The sequence below is a fragment of the Sciurus vulgaris genome, assembly GCF_902686455.1.
Source record: "Sciurus vulgaris genome assembly, chromosome: 2".
Classification (NCBI taxonomy): Eukaryota; Metazoa; Chordata; class Mammalia; order Rodentia; family Sciuridae; genus Sciurus; species Sciurus vulgaris.
In genome coordinates, this window is record NC_136462.1 from 159,108,708 (window position 1) to 159,131,358 (window position 22,651).

General features: G+C 42.5%; 1 protein-coding gene across 12 annotated transcripts in view; it reads right to left on the reverse strand.

The window, feature by feature from the left end:
- Window positions 1-22,651, reverse strand: part of RIN2 (Ras and Rab interactor 2) — a 220,823-nt gene that overhangs the window by 19,817 nt on the left and 178,355 nt on the right. For 11 of the 12 annotated variants that reach the window (XM_079123219.1, XM_079123221.1, XM_079123222.1 and 8 more), the window contains 4 exons: window positions 20,889-21,000; window positions 18,660-18,732; window positions 13,069-13,160; window positions 8,131-9,270 (listed from right to left, as the gene is read on the reverse strand). In XM_079123219.1, coding sequence (XP_078979345.1) covers window positions 8,131-9,270; window positions 13,069-13,160; window positions 18,660-18,732; window positions 20,889-21,000 — 1,417 coding nt within the window. The remainder of the gene's footprint in view (window positions 1-8,130; window positions 9,271-13,068; window positions 13,161-18,659; window positions 18,733-20,888; window positions 21,001-22,651) is intronic. The other variant, XM_079123220.1, reaches the window with a different exon arrangement.

The window sequence follows — 22,651 nt, forward strand, 5'->3', positions numbered from 1 at the left end:
CAGGTGAAGTTTGGAAACAGGAAAAGGTCCAAGTCACACTGCTATACCTGCTCTAGTCTGTACACTTCAGGATCTGGCATCCTGGCTGGACACACTGGTCTGCAGGTGTTCATGAGTAGTGTCTATTTTGATTGATTGGCACCTGGCCACAATGGCCCACAGGTGTATGACTATTGTCTGTTTTCATTGGCACCTGGCCACAATGGTCCACAGGTGTTTATCACTAATGTCTATTTTGATTGGTTGGCACCTGGGTCAGAGAAATTGTTTAGGTGACCTGACTCTTACCTCACCTGGGACAAACTTTCTAGAATGTTCTCTACCACATTAAGGTCTCAGTTCCTGAGTTTCTGCCTCTGCCTCATCCTCCATTTGTTTTTTCCTCCATATCCCCATAAGGAATGCATGTTCTTGGTGAAGTAAACAATACTACAGGCATTCTCTGTGCCTCTGAGCCATTTCACATGCTGTTCCCTGCCTGGAATGACACTCCTTCTGGGTGTGAACTCCTGTCTTTCTCCATGTGGATTTCAGGGATGCCTACCCACCTCCCTGCCTCCTTCACTGGGCTTCTCCCAACTCCCTGCATCCTCAGCATGCTTTGTGTTTTCTACCAAGACGGTACTACCTTGACAGGAAGTACTCTCAAAACCAGAACTGAGGGTATAATGAACTCGCCAAAGTCCCCCGTTCAAGCCTGGAATGTAGCATATGTTCTACAAGCATTTGTTGAATTGGCCATAAAATCCTTCCTTTGGATACCTACATGAAAACGATGCTTCTTCTCAGTTCCAGTGGCACTGGACCTGGGAGGCTGAGGCAGGATTTCAAGTTTGAGGTCAACCTGGGCAACTTAGCAAGACCCTGTCTCCAAATAAAATTTGAAATAGGGCTGGAGGTATATACAGTTCAGTGGTAAATTATCCCTAAGTTCAAGCCCCAGAAGCATGCAAATAAATAAATACATGAAAGATGTTTCTTGTCCTTGCTTCTGCAGACAGAGATACACAACTCCAGTAATGGCATCATTGCCCAGGTGCAGGGCAGGCAGTGTCCTCTGCAGCTCTGCAGGAATGTCCTGTAACCTGGATTTACTGTAAGAATTGTCAGCAATGCACACACTCTGGCTCATAAAATAATAAATAAGAAGGATGGTTTATCATTTTAAGGAAGATCCCACCAGCCCAGCAAAGCTGATGCCAAAATAAAGATGACGAGCAATGGGGTTGTGATTCACTTATATTTTTGTTCATTTTGGTAGTGTCAATGCAGGCCCTTATACAAAAGTGCAGTATTTTATGAAAGGAATCTGTCAGACTGATTTCAGTGTCTTCTAGTAAAAAAGTCAGTAAAAACCAAGGCAGCGGGGGCTGGTGATATAGCTCAGTTGGTAGAATGCTTGCCTGTCAAGCACTAAGGCCCTGGGTTCAATCTCCAGCACTGCAAAACAAAACAAGGCAGAGGAGAAGAAGAGATGAATCTTCCTACAAAGAATCCCAGTCAGGTGTGGTGGCACACGCCCATATCATCCTGGTGACTCGGGAGGCTGAGGTAGAAGGATCCCAAGTTGGAGGCCAGCCTCAGCAACTTAGTGAGGCCCTAAGCAACTTAGTGAGACCATATCTCAAATTTAAAAATAAGACTGGGGATGTGGCTTAGTGGCAAAATACCGCCCCCAGTTCAATCTCTAGTACCAAAAAAAAAACAACAACAACAAAAACAAATAAACAAAAAAGCCATTTAAGGTAGATCCTCCAGGGGTTGGAGCTTAAGTCTGTCCCATCCATTGAGTGCAGAAAATGTTTTGTGACTTTCCTTCAAAGAAGAGTAGGGAAAGAGGGTATATTTAATATTAAAGGGTAGAAACCTGGCAAATGTGTCCTTGGCCAATGGTTGAGGGGACAACATCAGTGATAAATCCTGTGGATACCAGGTGCTCTTTCATATGATGTAACTCACCTCTGTGATCCTCCCTTCCCTTTATAAAATAGATATGAAAGGCAACAGTAACCAACAACCATGAGAACTGTAAGAAAAGGTTGGCATTGGTCCTATTTTCATTATGCCTTAACTTTGGTGAACTTTTGTTTTCTATAAATATGAAAACAATAAATGAGGCACTGGGAGGATAAAAGGGGGTTCTCTACATAAAAGTGCTTTCATTTGGTTATTTTAAAAACACAGCCCAGTTTGTCCCTCAAATCCATGGGTTCCACATTATAGATTCAAGCTACTATGAGAAAATATTTGGGAAAAAAAAAAGCCCAATCAATCACCCAATACAACAATAAAAATAATACAAAAAAATGCAATACAGCTATTTACATAGTATTACATTATATTTGGTATTATAAGCAATTTAGAGATGATTTAAAGTAAATGGAAGGATATATGTAGGTTATATGCAAACGCAACACCACTTTATATAAGGAATTTAAGCATCTGTGGATTTTGGTATCAAAGGGGGATCCTGGAACCAATTAATGTCACACAGATATGGAAGGGTGAGTGTATGTATTTATACTTATTCTTTGACTCTACTGATGAGGCAGTTCGCTGATTCACCCAGGGCCTTGAGTACTTAAGAACCTCCAAAGTGGACACAGTGCTGAGAGGAGAGAGTGGGAGGTGTGCCCTGTCTCTGACAGACTGGGTTTGCAAGGCAGGAGTGCAGGTCAGACCCATGGACCAGTGAGGGCTCTGTCTATGTGGTACTTCACAGAGACACCCAGTTGGAACCATCTTTTGGCAGGAGCAGAGTGGTGGAAAAATGTGTCAAAGCCCTAAGGATTCTCATGCTTTGATGTGTTTCCTGCTGAGAGGGATATGTCAGAAAATACCCTAGCACAGACATAACTAGTTCTGTGATGCCACTCCCCAGGTCCCACCTCATGAGCAAGGCCTGGGCGAATCACTGAGCCGACAGCTTCCTGCATGGAGTACCATGGAGTCAGTCAGTGACCCACTGTTCAGAGGTTCTCATCTGCAGGATTGCAAACATTCTTTTGGTCGACATAAGTAAATGACTTAATTTTGATGCCCTACCATACAAATTATTGAATAACTGATGGCTCACGGCGGGGGGGAGGGGCACTTTGTGTTGTGGTCTTCTATATATCTAATTCTCCAAACTAATACAGGCATACTTTTTGTACTCTACAAGAGGCCAATCTTTCTGCTATTTCTCTACCCATTTTTAACTGTTCAAAAACATTTGCTATACAAGGATCACAAGGACTAGATCAAAAGTCCGAAGATTCAAGGTTTCAATCTCAGTTTGGCACTAATATGTTTTTTTGGCTATATCTCAGAATGTATCTTTTTTTTTTTTTAAAGGCAGATAAACAGGTGTGGTTGTGCACATCTGTAATTCCAGTGATTTGGGAGGCTGAGGCAGGTGGATCAAAAGTTCAAGGCCAGCCTGGGCAGCTTAGCAAGACCCTGTCTCGGGATAAAAAATAAAAAGGACTGGGGATATAACTCAGTGGTACAACACCCCTGGGTTTAATCCCTAGTACACACATACAGACACACACATCACATTAGATACTGAAACTTAAGCCAGACATAGATATTCATTTTTTAAAAAATGGATCTGAACCACAGTAGATGTGACTGTTTAACTCCTAGGGAATTGCATCGGTCGCCACCCACTTTTTGGAGGGAGGAGGAGGAAGGGTCACACTCTGTTGTGCAGGCTGGTCTCAAATTCCTGAGCTCAAGTGATCTTCCTGCTTCAGCCTCTCAAATAGCGAAACTACAGGCAAGAGCCTCTGTGCCTGGCTCTCAATCCCCCTTTTAATGCTTGCTTTATTCTCTAGTATGTAACCACATTTTCAGTACCCTTTTTCCATTAAAAAAAACAAAACTTGAATATATAAACTGATGTGCTCTTTGACATATGACATTGACCTCAAGGATACTTTTTCCAATAACTAAAATAATATTTGGAGAAAACACATATTTTGGTTTATAGAAATTAAAGAAAAAAATGTATCATCTTGTTTTTCACTACTGACTTAGGAATGGGAATGGTTGACTTGTATCTCAGTTGATAGTCTAGTGAATAGTTTAAATGAAATAGAAAATTTGCAATCACTAACATTTTGGGGGTTGGAGAGATTTTGCTTTTCTTGAAGCAAGACTTGAAAACAGAGGGATTTCCTAAGATTGATGTCATCAGAAATAGAAATTATTTTATTAAAATCAAGACAAATGGCTTCCCTGTTACAAGTTCTGCAAAAGTAGAGTTCTTCACCAGAAATTTTAGCAAATGTGTCTCCCACTATTTGAAAAAGACCAAAACAAGAATGGTATGATGTGGAAACCTGACAATGAGGAACAAATGTTGGGGTAACCAGTAATGGCACCCCATCTATATACTTTATAGCATGGGTCACAAACAATGAGCCTAACTCTGACAATGAAGGAACTTTCCCCGGAGTTTTGTACGCGTTTTGTTAAAACACTGATTTGTTCTTTGATGCACCATGTTAAAAGGGTGAGTTTGTGACAGGTGCCCCAAAGTGAAACCCGATGGGTGACCTTGGCATGCGGGGAGAGCTGGTTCCCCTGGAAGTTAGCCCATGTCTAACCCTCATTAACTTAATTTTTCAACCAGGATGGTCAAACTAATGTCAGGTAACTAACAAGAATCTCTAAGTGGCAGAACTTCAGAGTGGAAGTACTCCAAATACATAGAATGAAGAATTTCCATGAAAACACATAACCATTTACAGTGCACCACTTGCAGTGGCAGTTTTTCAATTTGGAGACTGATCTATTTTATCATTTATCCTTGCCTAGAAAGTACTAGAAAGGATACTGGCATCAGCACATGGGCAAAATGAGAGTGAGAGAACTATTTGGCATCCTCCCAACCCCCACTGAGTTTTCTGTCTGCAGTCAAAGAACCACCTCTGAAGAAAACAGATCAGCATGACCTCTGTACACAAGAGAGATCCGTAAGCACACATCCAAATGGTCATTTTTCACCCACAAATGACTGCTCTAATTCTATAGGGATTAAACCAGCGAAATGCCTCCTCATACGCTCTTGACTTCAGGATGGTTGTTCTGTGAATCTAGACTTTAAAATTCTTGTCTCCTAGTATGGAGCTGTGTCCTCCAGAAGTTATGTGAAAGGATGACAGGACTAGATTTTTTTAAAGCAGAGAACCCCAGCTGGCATTCTTGTGAGCATTAGTAAACACCTGTTCAGAACAAATTTGAGGCTTGAGATTCTGGGGATGGCATTCAAAGTGAAAATTATCTGGTGTTACCCCCAGGAAGTAAGTTAAGTTGTGGTGGGAATGAGCATTCAACAGACACAAGGAGACCTGGGATGGGCGCACACTCGCTTACATACCAGGGCTTCACCTCTGCACATAACTTTACGTGTCTTGGCCTTCGTTCCCGAATTTGCAAAATATGAACACTATCTAGAGAAATATACCACCCTTGAGTTATGAGTCTCAAAGGTGTCACTGCATTAACAAGCATGTAGTTAACTAGTGAGCCCTTCATTTAGGAAGATGTAAAACACAGATTGGTCAGAGTTCCTAACCTAGTAATTTGCACATCCAAAGGGACTGGTTTTCTAATAATTAAGGTCACATCCTTCCCTCCTCATGATGAGTTTCTTAGGTTGACCTCTGCTTTAATCACCTTCCCCTTACTTTCAAAAGTCTGCCGTAACTATACTTTCAAAAGGGAATGATGTTTCCAATGCCTGCTTTAATGCAAATGTTAAAAAACAACACATCAGGCTGGCTGTGGTGGTGTATGCCTGTATTCCCAGCTACTCAGCAGGCTGAGGCAGCAGAAATCACTGGAGTCCAGGCGTTTGAGGCCAGCCTGGGCAGCATAGCAAGAACCCATCTCAAACAAACAAAACCCATAAACCAAGAACAACAACAACAAGAAAAAAAACCATGCAATGCGTCCAGAGATCACACCCACATCTTTACAAAGCTCTCTGCTTCAACAAAAGGTCAGCCTACTATTACAATTTCCCATAAGCATAGCCTGGCACAGTGGTGCACACCTGTATTTCCTGCTTGAGGCAGGAGAATCGCTAGATCGAGGCCAGCCTGGGCAACCAGGGAAGAGTTTGTCTCAAAATTTAAAAAAAAAAAAAAAAAATTAAAAACAATCATAAAAAGGTACAGGGAAGGAACTCAGTGGTAGAGTGCCCTGGTTCAATCCCCAGTAGTGGAAAAAAATAAAATAAATAAAAACATGACAGTAGCAGAAGGGTTAGTTTTTTAAGGGGGAAGGGGGCTTAGGCTCCCACAGAATTGCAAATACAGAACTTGTTAACTACTGACTGGTGTTGCCTTGGGACAAATGGCTCCTGCTGGCACAGTCCTGCTTCCTCCACCCTACAATGATGCAGAGGCCTCTTTCACAGGGGTGAGGTGAGGACCCCCTGAAATAGCTTGAACACTGCCCGGCTCATATTAAAGGCTCCATGGATCTTGAGTTCCCTTCTCATTAGGACGTTAGCTTTTAAATTAAAAGCTGCATCCCTCTGCAGCAGGGAAGTGTGTAATTTTCAACATGCTTTTTTGGAGAAAATGAGCCCCTGAGCTCTAAGAGCAAATACCATATCTGAATTTCATTACAAAAGTCCGGAGACTGACTGGGATTGATGCTTAAGACATCAGCAGGGAAGCAGAGTCCTGAGGCCCTTTTTTCCTCAGGAACCTTCTCTGTGGGCTGGTTGGCTCTGCCTGCCACATAGCTCAGGCCTGACATCAGTGCCGGCTGGCTGCCCCCCAACCCTGGACAGGAAGTCTCTCCTACAGGTCGGGGGTCTCTGTTAATACTAAGTCAGAGCTGGTCTCCCTTGAAAGGGGATCTGGGGGGGGTTAGAGGAAAGAGGCAGCTTGTATGGATTTTCTGCCTGCCATCTCTGGAAGCTTTTTCGATTCTAAGGCACCTAGCAAGGACACATTCCTTTTAGCCACTCAGCAGAAACACCCGGGCTCTAACCACGCCCTGATCAAACCTCGAGAAAACAAACAAGGCTTTGATTCCTTTGTAAGCAAATCAAAGAGTAGCTCAACTTCACTTAAAGAAGAGAGACAGAGAGAGGGAGGAGAGGCCACTCTACCACACACTGTTTACTATTTTCAACAAACAGAACCAATCAGAAAAAAGAAATTCAGGCTTAACTTCTGCTAAACTGCCTGGAAATGTCTGGAATCTCTTTTGACTGCTGCCACCCAGTGAATAAAGTCTCTGAGATTAACCTTTTAGAGTCAACCTGCAATTAAACAAAACAAAACAACAACCAAAAAAAAAACATCAGTACTCTAGCCCTGGCGGAAAAAAAGGAAAAAAAGCCTGTTTGCCAAATTCAAATTTGCCCTGGCAACCAGTTACTTGCCAAAGTAATTATTAACAGTTCTAATCTCCAATGAGGTTATAAAGAAAGCATTTCCCCCTGACTTGGAGGGGGAAAAAATGTCTTTCATGTGACCTCCAAACTATGTTACTTCTTTTAAAGGTATACCACATAAGTTTCTCTTTTTCTTTTTTCTTTTTTTTTTTTTTTTTTTTTTTTTTGCTTTTTTGCTCCAGTACTGGGTCTGGTACAGAACTCTGTGGGATGCAAGGCCATCAGGGAAGCTACCCTTGGGTCAGGTCAGGGTCCCCGGGTCCCTGGATGCTGGTCCTATTGTACTGACTGAGCTGGCACTAGTACACAGGTGTGCTCATGGCGCTGTATGTATGACCTTTGCCCTCCCTGAACATATGCTACAACCTCCATAAAAAGTTTACTTCCCAAACAAAGCAGAACACCTACTGCTTCTCCAAAGACAACCAAAAATACCTTTCTACGAGTATCCAGCCTGCACACTTCAGCCCAGCCTGCTCAACCAAGGCAGCCGGCACACACAGCAACAGAAGGGAGCAACTCAGACTCTCCAAAGTGGCACAGACTCCATCCCCAAACAGAATCATTCTGTAGTTCCAATTAGTCATTCCCCCCAAACATTTTCAAGTCTAGTATGTAACAGGTACCTTAAGAAGTTAATTTTTTCCCATTTAAATCAAGATGGATGTACTGTCTGGCAAGGTTATAGTAGATTTTACATTTTGGGGGAAAAAGTGGGTACTTACCAATTTGGTCTTCAGGGATCAGCGACTCAATAGGGGGGTCCAGCTCTGAGCTCTGAGACAGATAGTTCTTGACCTGGGTCATGAACTGCCGGATGGTCTGCAGCATGTCTGTGCTGGACACGTGGCACTCCTTGTTCTCCTGCAGGAAGCTCACGTAGTCCTGCACCAGGCATCCAAAATAGGTACATTTGTCCTGGGACAGCTCGGCGATCCTACGGATCATTCGCTTCTCCGGGGTCATGAAGGAGCTGAACACCCCACTCATCTTTCGGAGCTGGGATTTGACGAGTTTGGGCAGCACGAAAGAGCTGTTCCTTTTCTTTTTGGACTTGATAGGGGGTGCCATGGTCTCCTGGTCACTCTCCCCTTCATAGTCCTCCAGGCTGCTGTTGGTGTCCGCCTCGTAGCCATACAGAGGCATGCTCCGGTCAAACTCCAGCGAATCGGAGGAGGAAGTGGAAATGCTCATGTCGCTCAGCCTCTGTCTGCCTCCATGGCACGGGGGCCGTGATTCAGAGCTGGGAGGCTGGGCCCTTGTGCAATCCCCGGGGGCGTCCCCAGGCGGGGCTCCACCTGCGCTGCCAGCTGTGCCCAGCTCCAGCTCCCGGTCCAGACCGGGCTGACTGGCGGTCAAGGTCTTTGCGCTGCTTTCTGCTTCCAGAAAAGAAGCCTGCTTCTTCAGCCGGGGTGGAGGGATGGGAGTTGGTTTCGGTCCAAGCAGAGCTACGTTCCCATGTTTGTTATGGTTGACTGTTTCTGGCATGCTCGTCTGGGTTTCAGTCCTGGACAGCCGAGGGCTTGTGTGGAGACTATTAATAGCGGGTGGCGGGGGCCTGGGTGGGGGGGACCGAGGCCTCTCCGTGCCATTCGAGTTGGGAGTCCTTGTGCTCGGCCGCTTCAGGCCTCCACTGAGGTCCTGGCTGTGCACTTTCAAGAAAAGAGGATTAATAAAACACAAGGCTCCGTTGGTCTGGCTACACTCCAGCTCTGAAGGCGTCCTGGTTTTTATAGAATGCACTCCATTTATAAGGCAGAGCTGACGCAGGGAGGCAGGACAGATGCCATCGGAGGAGGAGGAGGGAGGCCTATGGGGAGGTGGAGGGTTTGGGGGTTTGTTGTCAGCTGAGGAGCTCCAAAAATCTGAAAGTCATTATCAGTGAACACAAGAATGTAAATACAGTACATTTGGGCCATTCCTTTACAATAAAACACACACACACACTGTATACAACAACACGTGCCTCAGAGGGGAGGTGCTAAACTTGGAGTTGTTTTTTGCTTTTTCCCTTTTTACTTTTACTGCATTTTCTTACTGGAAAGGGCAAAAAGGCTGCCAGGCCCAGCTGTGGGCTCATGAGGAGGCTCTAGCAGCCTCTCACAATCAAAGCCCTTGAGAAATGTTGGTTTGGCCAACAGACAACTCTAGCCCAGCTCTTTTTACAGGTAAATCAAAAGGAAGAAAATAACTGGAATTGTTACAGAAAAGTTCAGAAAAGGACCTCAGGCCTCCCTAGCTTGCTTTGCAAAAACCAAGTCAGCTCTCAAAGCAATAACCACCCTTTCCAATCAACTTCTCCTGGGATGCCCTCCACGGAGGCAACTGCCAGCCAAGGAATCAGGCCTCAAAGTTCCGCTTTAAATGGGTAGGACCAGCAGCTGGGCCTGGGGAATGTTACACAATCTGCTTAGGGTTTTACACATTCAGCATTAAAACCTCAAGAAGAGGAAAACTATGCTTACAGGTCCTATCAGCAAAAAAAAAAAAAAGAAGATATTTATGCAAATGCCATTTGCAGTTTCTATTATCCCTTTATCTTTGTGGTTTGTTGTTCTTCCTTCCCAAATCCCATCACCTCCTTAGGGAAGTTATGCTTGGGTCTTCTCTTTCAGAAGGGCCCCAGTTTTCCATGCAATTTAGGGGAGGTGGTGATGGTGATTAATGTATCTGTTATAATTTCCATTTGGAATAGGTTATGTTCTTTCTCTCTTGCTGGATTTGCTTTACCTGTGTTTCTTTCCTATGGACCCAGAATGAGTAGCCTTGCAAGCAGAGGGGTAGGAGGAATTGGAAAAAGGTTTACATTTACATTGGGAGTCTTGGTCCTGCCCCATCTGTGTGGTGACATGCCTGGTGTTAGTATCTGTGTCACCCATTTCCTGAGGACTTTCCTACATTCTTCCTTCCTTTCCTCTACTTCTATGCCATCCAACACAAGAGCCAACAATCAAAGTTGGCTACTGAGCACCTGAAAGACTGTTGGTGCAATTGAGGAACTTAATATGAAATTCAAAGTAAAATTTAAAACATGCTCAATTCAGTTACTGGCAAATGTTTAGGCATGTTAGGAACTTGGGTACATGAATCTACTTTTTGGACTGAATTTAATGAAATCTAAACACAGACTACATATTTCTGAATTAGATGTGCTATGAGTATACAATGAACACTGGATTTCAGACACTTTCAACGAAAAAACTATGCAAAATCTATCATGAACTTTATTTATTTATTTATTTATTTTTGGTACTGGGGGTTGAACTCAAGGGTGTTTGCCACTAAGCTACCTTCCCATCCCTTGTTAATTTTCTTTCTTTTTCTTTTTCTATTTTTTTTTAAAGTACAAGAGTCTCACTACCTTGCTTAGGGTCTTGCTAAGTTGCTGAACTTAAGAGGCTGGCCTTGAACTTACAGTCCCTCTGCCTCAGCCTCCTGAGTTGCTGGCATTATAGATATGGGCCACTGTGCCTAGCTCATGAAATACATTTTTTTAAAATACTGGTTACATGTTGAAATGACAATATTTTGGATATATTACATAAAATAAAATAGTTAACACTAATTTGTGTTTTTTTAAATGTGGCTACTGGAAATTGTAAATTATATGTGGACTTGCCTTATGTTTCTATTGGCCAACACAGCAAGTTTTGGAGGAACTAACTGCTCCAACTCCCAGGTCCTTTGGATCCTGTTTAGATTCCTCTGTCATGGTTGTAAGACTTTGTAAGACCTTACAAGGCTTAGAACACGTGGTTCACATGTATGTATCTCTCCCATATAATCTATGAAGTGCATTAATAAGGGGAGGGAGATTTTATTAATCTCCAAACCCTTGGTAAGGGACATGATGTCTGCCACAGAGCAAACCCTTGAGAAATATTTGCTGGATGAATAAGTGACATGCAGAATTTTAAAATGTGCTGTTTCCACCCAAAATGGATAAGGGTCACATTAAGAATCACAATTTGGGGGCTGGGGATATAGCTCAGTTGGTAGAGTGCTTGCCTTGTGAGCACAAGGCCCTGGGTTCAATTCCCAGCACCACCACCAAAAAAAAAAAAAAAAAAAAAAGAATCACAATTTGAATATACATTCATTAGAACTCATTCATGTTCAGTTAGCTAGCAGCCACTGGAATAGGCTATTTTTGTTTTTATGTTTGCATCACACCTCAAGCATTGCCCTCGATACTTCAGTCCTTCAGTCCCAGCAACTAAGCATACACTGCTTTCTGACCAAACCAGAGAGTGCTATGGGGATGGAGGTCACCAGAGAAAACCGAGACACTGTGCATGCCTTCAAGAGGCCTATAATTAGGGGTGGGGTGTAGCTGACTGGTATAGTACTTGCCTAGCATGCTCAAGGCCCTCAGTTCAATCCCCAGCACTGAGGATAAGCAAATAAAAATTAAAAAGGCATATAATCTAGTTGATGTTATTAACTTCAGGAAGTATTTTAATTTCCCTCCAGAGGTATGCAGAACTTAGTTGCAAGAGAAGGTACAACTTTTAAGTAGGGCCTTAAAAAATGGTTTTGCCATCCCCACTCCGTCCCCTGCCCTGGGATTCTCTTTCCCAGAAAGGACTCAGACATATGGTCATCCTTTTGAAGGGATGGAGAAGGGAGTTTGGAGCTACTGTCAGGATTCTTTATGAATTAGGGGAGCTCCCTCAGAAATAACACCCACTTTATAACACATTTTTTAGACTAAAGGAAAAATATGCCAATATACATACAAACTTTTTATTTTCTGAGTCAAGTTTCCTAATTCGTTAGGTTCTAGGAATTCTGGTATTAGGGCTTCAAAATCCCAAACTTGCATTCAAATAGTTTGGCCTGATTGCTAATTATCCAAAGATAGAAGTCCTGAAATCTTAAGAGAATTTTCCCTCTTCATCTAGGAGAAAAAAATTGTGAAAAAGTGAAACCCACACAGATTCCCTAAAGCAATGGGACACAGAAACTGGGTGAGCTGTATGTCCCAATCCATTGTTACCCATTGTCCAATAGAACCGGAGAGTTTTCAGTGGCATTGGCAAAGACATAAAAGTGGGAAGCAAGTACCTGGCTGTCAGAACAAGGATCCTTAGCAGGGAAAGAAAGGTGACGCAGAACAGCAGGACAGAAATTGAACAATAAGAGAGGAAGTAAGACAGATGTTACTTGGGATGCCTTCACTGTCAAATTCCTCAAAGCGCAGAAGTATTATCTGTGCCCACATGACCCTCAAAATAAAACAATGCATAAGAGATGTATCACCCTGGATTTCTCTTTCTGTCAAGCAGAGCCTTTCCCCAGAAAGATGCCACAGAAAGGGAAGATCCTGGTGGATCACAGTTGTGTATGTTATGTGCATTAGGATTCTGACATTCTGGGTAGCCTAAACTGTTGACAGAAGACAGTAGGGAAAATTTGGGTGTTACCTAGGAAAACTCAGTCCCAGTCCCTCTTGAACACATGACATAAAGAATCCTGAGAGAATTCCAAAAGAATGCAGAAAGAAGCTGTATGGACCCGAGGGCTGGGTCTTGCCATGGAGGTGGGGATTCTTTTTGACCATAGGATTGTTTGACATAGCAACATAGCCTTAGCCAGTCCCACACTCACTCTGTTCCATGAACTCATTTTAAGATAGACCTGCACAGGGGACACCCACTTACTTAGTCCCAGCTGGGCTAGTTCTTCAAGTTGAGCCTCAGTCTTGGCTGTTGAAATGGCATAAGGCAACTTCAAGGTGAATGGCAGAACATCCCTGATTTTTCAGAAAAAGAGAGAATGCTTGTAATTACATATCCAGTTTCCATCTTTTGCATTCATTTTAACCCTAGAGATGTCTTAGCTTAAACTGTTTAAAATGTTCTAAGTAGACACTGCACTGTATCCAACCAGAACTGCTCTTTACTGGTGATAGAACTCACCATGTATGATCCTTGTTTGCATTATCACACTCAGGACAGACCAAGAAGCAAGCCCACATAGTTTCAACATCCACAGTGAGGATCAAATTTCCCTGCTGGGTAGCTAAAAGGTATGTAAGAGTTAACATCAGAATTGCTGACTGTGTTGGTAGGTCCATCACACCTCTTAAATAGTCTGTACTAATTTGCTAGATGCCCATCTGAACATCAGGCTCCAACTCCCTGAACAGGAATGTGCAATCCTAAGACAGGATTTATTAGCCCATTATCTTACACATAGCAGGTACTCAGCAAATGTCTACTAGTTTTACTTGTGTCATTTTCCAGTAAAGCCCACACATTGTCCATTGTGTACTAGAGACAAAACTTTCTCCTGTGTTTTAAGACAGATCTTTTCTAACTTTAATGTGTGCATGAATCACTGGGGTCTTGTTATCTTGCATATTGTATACTCTGGTTCAAGAGGTCTGGGTAGGACTGGAGAATCTGCATTTCTTCCAAGCTTCCTAGAAGAATGCTGTTGACCCCTGGACCATGCACTGAAGGCAAGTATAAGGCATCTCATATCAACAACTGCCCAAGCGACATGGTGCCAGGTAAGGATGGGCAAACCCAGGTATCACAGAGCAATAGGCCCAAAAGGATGGAGCTAAGTTCACAGAAGCATCCTGTCTCAGGCAGGGCATTAAGTCATTAGGAGTAAATGCATGGACCATGACTTGCTTTCTCAGAAAGGGTAAAAGCAGATAAAACAGACATTTGCTCATTTTTATATACAAGACTTAGGACCATGCTCCGTGCATTGGTGACTTTTCCATGGGGCTCAGCACAACACTTTGCTTGACACGGACAGGGAGAAAGTGTTTTATGAATCAGTGAATGAAATGAATATTCAACAACAGTGATGACTTGAAAAAGTGCTATTTTTTGGTAGTAGTTATGGTCCTTATTAAGAAAAATAGTTATTCCATTCATTGAAAAAAATGTTTGTGGAGCTGGGGTTGTGGCTCCAACGATAAAGCACTTGACTAGCATGTGTGAAGCACTAGGTTTGATTCTCAGCACCACATATTTTCAAATAAAGTAAAGGTCCATTGACAATAAAAAAAAATTTTTTTTGATCATCCAGGGTATGTCAAACATTGTTCCAGAGCTGGGAAAAAAACAAAAAAACAAAAAAACAAAAAACAAAAAAAAAACATGAGTCCCTGCCACCATGGAGCTTAATTCCAGTGGATATCAACAGACAATGAATAAATATGCAATTTATAGAATATAATGGAAGGGGCATATGCTGTAGATAAAAGTTACAAATGAATGAGGAATAAAGAATTTTTGAGGGTCAGAGCTGGCTAGACAACGCTTCATGAGAAGATGTTTGAGTGAAGATCTCTACATAGCTACAGAGTAAACCTTGAGGGGAAGAATATTCCAAGCAGAGGGAGCAGCAGGTGCAAAGGCCCTAAGGCAGGAGAGGGTCCAACATGAAAACAGCAAGGAGGCAGGCCACTGTGGCTGGTGTGCGGTTAGTGAGGGAGAAAACTTGGAGCCTCTGCCTGTATTTGGTCATCACAAAATGTTTAAAAAATTTCCACTGTAGAGAATAACTATACCAAATGACTTGTTTATAGTTAAGATGAGGCAACATTCTAGAACCAACCAGATTAAATCTGGATGACTAGATAATTTTGGATTCTTTGAAGCTGTTGACAATGAATAACAAAGTTGTAAAATTAGTGGAAAGAACAAAACAGGGATGTTTTGACACTTCATTGTGTCACCAAAGCGCTACCATGCTGCTCACATAAAGTCAGGAGGGAGCTCTTTCCTAGGGTATCCAGCTCAGATCACTTCCTGCTTCCATAAGACCTTTTTGTCTGTCCCCTAAATGTTGTGAGCACCCCCTTTCTGCTTGTCCATTTGTGTCTGTTTGAGATGAAGCAGATGGAGCTGCAGGGGCCAGCAGCATCTCTATTAGTTACTGCCTGACCTGACACAGTGGTGACCTGATTATAATCCAAGATGAAGATGAGTGGGAACCAGAACTTGGTAATACCAAAGTATCCTGCAAATAAATGTTCATATGGCTGGACCAACTTAATTAAAATCGACTTTTTTTTTCAGACAATTTGTAGGGGAAGCCACATACAACAAAACCAGCCTGTTTATTTTAAGTGTTTATGTGGTTCAATGCAGTACCTGCAGTTTAAAATATCACTTGACTGGTTTAGGTTTTTCTTAATGACGTATGAGGAAGCCACACCTGCCATTTGTTAATGGATGGTTGTAGGCTTTGATCTGCCAGAAAATTAGATGTTGTACATGAGTCTTCTTCACTGTGCCAGCTAAGGAGCATCCCAGCATCTATACACACACACACACACACACACACACACACACACACACACACTTCCTTCTTGCTTATTCCTTATTTAAAGAGGGACCCCAATCCTTTTTTCTTTTTTGTCATACTGAGGATTGAACTCAGGACCTTGCACATGCTCAGCAAGTGCTCTGCTCCTAAGTTGCACACCCAGACCTTTATTTTATTTTGAGACAGGAGCTCACTAAATTATACTGACTGGCCTTGAACTTGTGATTCTCCTGCCTCAACCTCCCAAGTAGCTGGGCTTACAGGTGTGCACCACCATACCTGAGACCCTAAATCTTGTGTAATGAAGTCATCATCTTAAATATAAATGTTTCACCCAATAGTTTCAATACATACATAGTCTAGATTTATTATTTTATATTTGTTCTATATGTTGCATTTCTAAAGGGGAAGACACTAACATTATTAAGTAACTAACTACTAGCACTTCTGTTCCTATGGGGTCCAAATAACACCATGGGAGGAAGCTGCAATGTCCCATATTCTATGGGGTCAGGATCACACAACAACACAGGTATGGTCCTTGGCACATTCTCATAGAGTTCTTGCAGGTGAAGTGAGGGTTAGTATTGGACCCCAAGGTCTGTGCATCTGGCAGAGTATAATGGGAAAGTATAGGTTCAAATCCCATAGCTGCTATTTTTGATCCAATGATTATGGGCAAATGCCTACTCTCTTTAAGCCTCAGTGTCTTCATGATCCTGATTTAGAGAGTTATCATGAAGATTAGACCATGTTTGTATGGTGCCCAGCACAGATAACAGATATTTCCTTTATCCCCTTGATAAAGTGTGGTGAGAGGACCAGCATCCTCACTACTCAGGAATTGGTTGGTTCGCAGGATTTCAGGCACCACTTGAGACCCCCTGAATCAGATTCTGTATTTTAGCAAAGTCCTAAGTGATTCTAGTGCACATCAAAGTTTGAGGTTCAGTTCTCTATTATCAACCTAATTACACCAAAGTGACAGTGAGGTGGGCATTGGTGGTCAACTGCTGCCATTATTTGTATTTCAATCATACTTTCCAATGGGCCTCCCAATGTGGCAAATCCTGAACCTACTGATCCATGAATTCTCTTGTCCAGTGCATACGGGACACATTCTGTGTGATAATTCAATTATATTCTCTATTTGAGTATTATTTCTGTACTAAAAACCAACGAATATATATTTTAAATAATTTGGGAAGACTGAATCACATCAACTACTGATTACCAAGAACACAGATGAGCTGCATCAAAAGGGAAACAAAAACATCAAGCGCCTTTGCATTTTTAAAATAGGAAAATTAATCTCAGGTCCCTCTAATTGTAAAATGTCAACGATGGGATTTTTCTGTAAGTACCTTACATGGGTACCATGCTTTGTACTTTATAAAGGGCTGCTTTCATATACCTTATATCCTTTAATTATCAGAGAGTCCTGGACAGCAGGTACTCTCGTCTGTTATGAATGCAGAGAGGAGAGATGGTATCTTTTTTGGGGTGCGGCCAAGTATTGTTTTTGTAAGTATAAGCCTCTTTCCCAACAACAACCAACACAGACTCTGAAGATAAATATCAGTCAACTTCACCTCTGGCAGACATATTCATAATGAAATAGTCTCCTCTGACCAGGTTAGATTCAGATCAGACCTGGTGTGGTTCCTTGGGGTGAGGGTGGGGGAGGCCAGGGAAGCTGGAGGAGGTGGGTTGGGAAGATGCTGGGGGGATGTTCTTCACCATCAGTCTTCGCACTCTGGGCAGCAAATTTCTTTATACAGCCGATGGGATTGTAGTCCAACCATGGCAGGTGACATCCCCCTTGGACAGGACTCACAGGGTCACTTCCTAATCCTAGGGAAGGCTCTTATTTTCTTTTTGGTAGCAGGCAGTTATGAATTTTCCCTCTGGAAATGCCTCCTGTTCCTCAGGTCATGCATTATGTAGCTCCGGTTAACCTGGAGAGCTTAGTGCCTGTCCTCTGGCAGGGTCTAGTCAACAGGTAGGATGTGCATATAACTCAGTCTTTGAGGAATAACCTAATTCCTAAATCCAAACAAAAATCAAACAACAACAACAACAAAAACACCCTAAATGAAGTTCTTAACCTCCGTGAGTGACAGTTGTGAGGAGGGATGTTTGAAAACAACTGTGGCAATGGATTGCCCTGTCTCTACTGTATCAGCTGCAATGAGCAAACAGAAAAGCCAGACACAGAAACCAAACTGAGCCTTGCCCCACAGAAGGTAATGACAGTCTCCGCACATAAAAAGAAATTCTTTATTTCTGAGAGAACACTTGACTTGAAAAGTTATTACTGCTAGAAGGAAAATAAAATTTAAAATAAGAGAAAGACTTCTACAGCTCAAACCCTTTTGACACTAGTTAACATCCTGATTTGGAGCTTAATTTCATAGAGATTAAAACAGTTGCTTTGGTTATGAAAAGGACATGAGCACCCAGCTGGTTGAGGAACAATTGTGCAATATTAAGGACTGATTTAAAGAGCTCACATTTGTAGAATGCACACCATCCCCTAGAGAGTTTTTGAAAACATTATCAAGGACCTTTAAATGTTAAGGTTTGCATCCTGTTTTTTTTTTTTTCATGTGTGTATATGTGTGTATTCTTGTGCATGCACATGTGTGCATGAATACATGCATGTGTATGTGTGCATGTGTATTTCTTACTTGATGAGTCAGGCTGACAGGAGTAGCTTGAAGAAATAATCCTATTAACGTGAGTTGACATCTGGAGGGGTCAGGTAGTTGTTTTCATCATGAGCCTGGTAAATGAACTTGGTGAACATTTTATTTAAGTAGTTAGTCTGTCTTCAGACATCTAGTAGGTGACCAGCCTCCCAGATCCCTCTTCCTGGTTTGAATCAAGAACCCTGTGGTTGATAACATTGCACACATCAAACAGGTCTTCAAAGTCATAAGAAATGAAGAGGACTTACCTGCTGATGCAGTAGAAAGCAATGAGCCGGAATAAATCTGCAAAACTGATTCCTGAGCCTTCCAGGGAAAAGGCTGGAAAAGAGAGATTTCAGAAACAGGCTGAGTTTCCCTGAGTGCATCTGGGAAAGGAAGGGTCCTCTAATGCAGCATGTTCAGGACAATCTTGGTCCTCTCAAACTACTGTGTGGCTTATCAGAACCAGCTGCAAGGAGGATGTGTGACAGCTAGACTCAGGCCAGTAAACAGTCGGGTGGCCCAGAGCTTCAGCCCTTGACTCATGCTGAGCACATGCTCCAAGGCTTGGTAAACAGACCAGATGGACTTGAGTTGCACAACTATCTTTCTTTCCCCTTAAAGTTGAGAGCACAAGGTGGGACGGGGCAGGGGCCAGTCTGCACATGACAGCACCGTGGCACAGCTTCCCCTGCCCTTGACCCTTGATCCCTGTGAACAGGGACCTCCTGGTCTACACTCCTTTCTTCCAAACCAGGGCACCTCTGGTTAAGGCAAAGGGTAAAGGAATGTGGAACTGGTGATTCAAGGCTTCCAGAAATGAGCTTTTGGTTAAGTTCAATTTGAAAGATTCTAAAGCCATGTTCTCTCACCTTGGTCCCACTGTACAAGTTTCTGAATGGAAGATACATTCTGGCCAGGAGTTGCACCATTTTGTTTCTCTCCCAAATTGTGGAGCAGTGAATGATGTGACTTTAAGTACTCATGTGGTTATCAATCACCCCTCACACAGCCTCTGTAGAGATTCTACTCATACTGTCCTCCCTCCAAAAGCATCCCAACATATGCTCAGTGTTATGAAGATGTACTCAATCAGGGTCACTTTATTTTCATTTTTTAATTTATTTTTTATTTTTTGATACCCAGGATTGAACTCAGGGCACTTGACCACTGAGCCACATCCCCTTTTTTGTATTTTATTTAGAGACAGGGGCTCCTGAGTAGCTTAAGACCTTCCCAAGTTGCTGAGACTGGCTTTGAACTAGAGATCCTCCTGCCTCAGCCTCCCGAGTTGCGAGTTATTTCCTTTTTTAATACTCTAAACCCTTATTCATTCTGCTTATTTTGTATTACTTAGCTTATTTAGTATTTCTGAAGTATCCCCCAAAACATCCATTCCTCTACATAGATACTGTCACAGACAGACATACACAGACACACAAACAACAAACATGTATACCATGGGCTCTTGAGTTCAGTAGGAGGGAACCCGTTTGGGATAGATTAATATCTCTGAGTCTCAGTTTTCTTATAATAGTATTTTGAACAATATTAGCATTTCACTTGTATACTAAAAGGGTAATAGTAGAAACTGAAATTTTAAAAAATGAAATAATTTATGTAAAAGCAGTATATACAAATATGAGGTGGTGTTCATTATTAAATCACATAAAAATATATATCACCAATTAAATCATATTTATCCAGAAATAATGACAAAATCACCTATTATCTATCTATCTATCTATCTATCTATCTATCGATCATCTATTTATTTTGTGGTACTGAGGATAGGACCTTGGGCCTCATACATGTAATGATCACTGAGTCACAATCCAGCACTATCTATGTATTTCTACAGTAACCTCTTTTCCATCCCAATTAATAGAGAAGAAAGGCTCTATCTGGGAAAGCGCCATTAGGGTGGGACCCAGGTCTGTGGTTATCACTTACAGCCATTTTAATGCTTTATTCAAACTCACTCTTTCAATCACCTGAAGTCACTTGGAGAGCACTAGGGAAGTGATAGGGGTCTTGTCATACTAGGGAGGGAAAACCTCTGGCCATGGGGACCTTCATGAATAATAAGGAAGCTTTCACAAACATTGTGCTTCTAGAAGATAAAGGAAGTGACTTCCAGGCCAATTCATCATACTGAACTTTGGGTATTAGAAGGAATTTAATAACTAGGAAGATCTGTTGTTAGTAGGGCATGGCAATGCAGGCCTGTAATCCCAGCAACTCGAGAGGCTGAGGCAGGAGGATTGCAAGTTTGAGACCAGCCTCAGTGACTTAGAGAGACCCTGTCTAAAAATAAACACAGAGGTTGTTTGACCTGTTAACAATTACCTCCCCCTTGTATAGATGAGAAAACCTGCCTTGTCATTCAATGCCAGGACTCAGACCCATGTCTGTCTGTCTGAAAGCCCAGGCTCCTTCCAGGAGACCCATGGCCCTAATGTCAACCCAGACCTCACCATCCAATGACCACTTACTGTATGTGCTTTCCTTTATGGCAAACTCCTTGAGTGGGGCTCCAAATTCACAGGGTAGACGAAGGGAGAGGACTTTCTTCTGCATTTTGGTGGATTTACGAACCAGAAAGATCTAGTTGAGGGAGGAGAAATTCAAGTTTAGGAAACATCTAGAAGATTGGAAGCCGGCATATGATTTTTTAATACAACCAATATCCAGGAACAGAACCCCCTTCCCAGTTGTACTACATGGCTAACACAGTCGTCCTAAAGAAAGGGGTGCATGCTGGAAGCATGCTGAAGATTCCTTTCTCTAATAACTGGCTTCGGAAGGATCCTATTTTCCCTTTAAATCAATCTTCTCCAGGCAGCTAAGAACTCCCTTAGTCAGCATTAGCATTTTCAATGTGGTGACTGTTTCACTGCTGGGGTTACATATTCTCTAGGCCCTGTCTCATACAGGAGTCTTGGTAAATTAAACCTAAGTTGTAAACACAGGTAACATGGCTAACCCATAGTTGGTGAATTGGGGGTTTATTGACTCATTTAGCTCATGTGTATTTAAAATAGGAATTTGAATTTGTTGCCAGCAGAGAAAAAGCAGGATTTAAAAAAAAAAATTAAAATCTGAATTTCTAGCTTTTCTTGAAAAAATAAGATGTTATGGCACCAGACATGGTGGTGCACACCTATAATCCCAGCGACTCAGGAGGCCGAGGCACAAGTTTGATCACAAGTTCAAAGCTAGTCTCAGCAATTTAGCAAGGCCCTAAGCAACTGAGTGAGACCCTTTCTCTAAATGAAATATAAAAAAGGCTGGGGATGTGGCTCAATGGTTAAGTACCCCTGAGTTCAATCCATAATACCAAGAAAAAAAAATGTTATAGCTAACAGCAACAATCGTCCAAAGACAAAAAATGGCTGTTACACTGGAAGGTAGGTGGGAGTGCTCTGAGGTTTACCCTGGTCAACCCCAAGGCTACCCACTTTTTCTTAAGTTCACTTTTGAACAGTTCCTTCCAAGTCCCAATATTGTGCTTTAAACCAACCCAACTCCCAGTGTTGATCTCATGTCACTGCAGAGGCAAATATGCCACATACTACTCTGCAGGCTGTGCACTGCATAACTCCAGTAGACACCATTCACCTGACCTACCAATCAAATGCTGCTTTCTGGAGCGTGCAGTGTAGTGGCTGAGTCCTGGCTCCCTTCTGTAGTATATGACCCTTCTCCTGTTGTGTTTCTTTAGCTACTCCTCTTTTCTGGATTTGGACATCTTACTCTTCATTCCTGTGTCTTTCTCCAGCCTTTCATTTTCCCCACCTAATATTTATTTCTTTCATTACATTCAGGTAATAGCTCTTAAAGATACTTTATTGGGGAGAGGATGAATATGGGAACTGGGTACCTGGTGAGTACAGATCCAGGATGACCTTTGAGTTCTCTTTTCTCCCAGTGTCCATAGGGAAGCATCTGTGGAATCCATTCAGTTCATTCATCTGGAGATTCAATATCTCTGGGACACCCCCAGATTGAAACAGATGCTTCCTAAATACTATCCTGATAGGTAAGGGGCCTAAGAACCCCTGAAAGGCCCCTGTTGGTTGGTGGAGGGGAAGCATTGCTTCATTTGCTGGTCTGACTTTATCCTCACCTGCCCTCAGCCTGTTCTATCTTATCAGGAAGGCCCTGTCCAGGGATCAGGTAGGTAAATGGAGAGAACGTTCTGCTTGGCTTGTTCTGCACACAGGTCTCAGCAGGAATATACATGCCCTACCCCCAG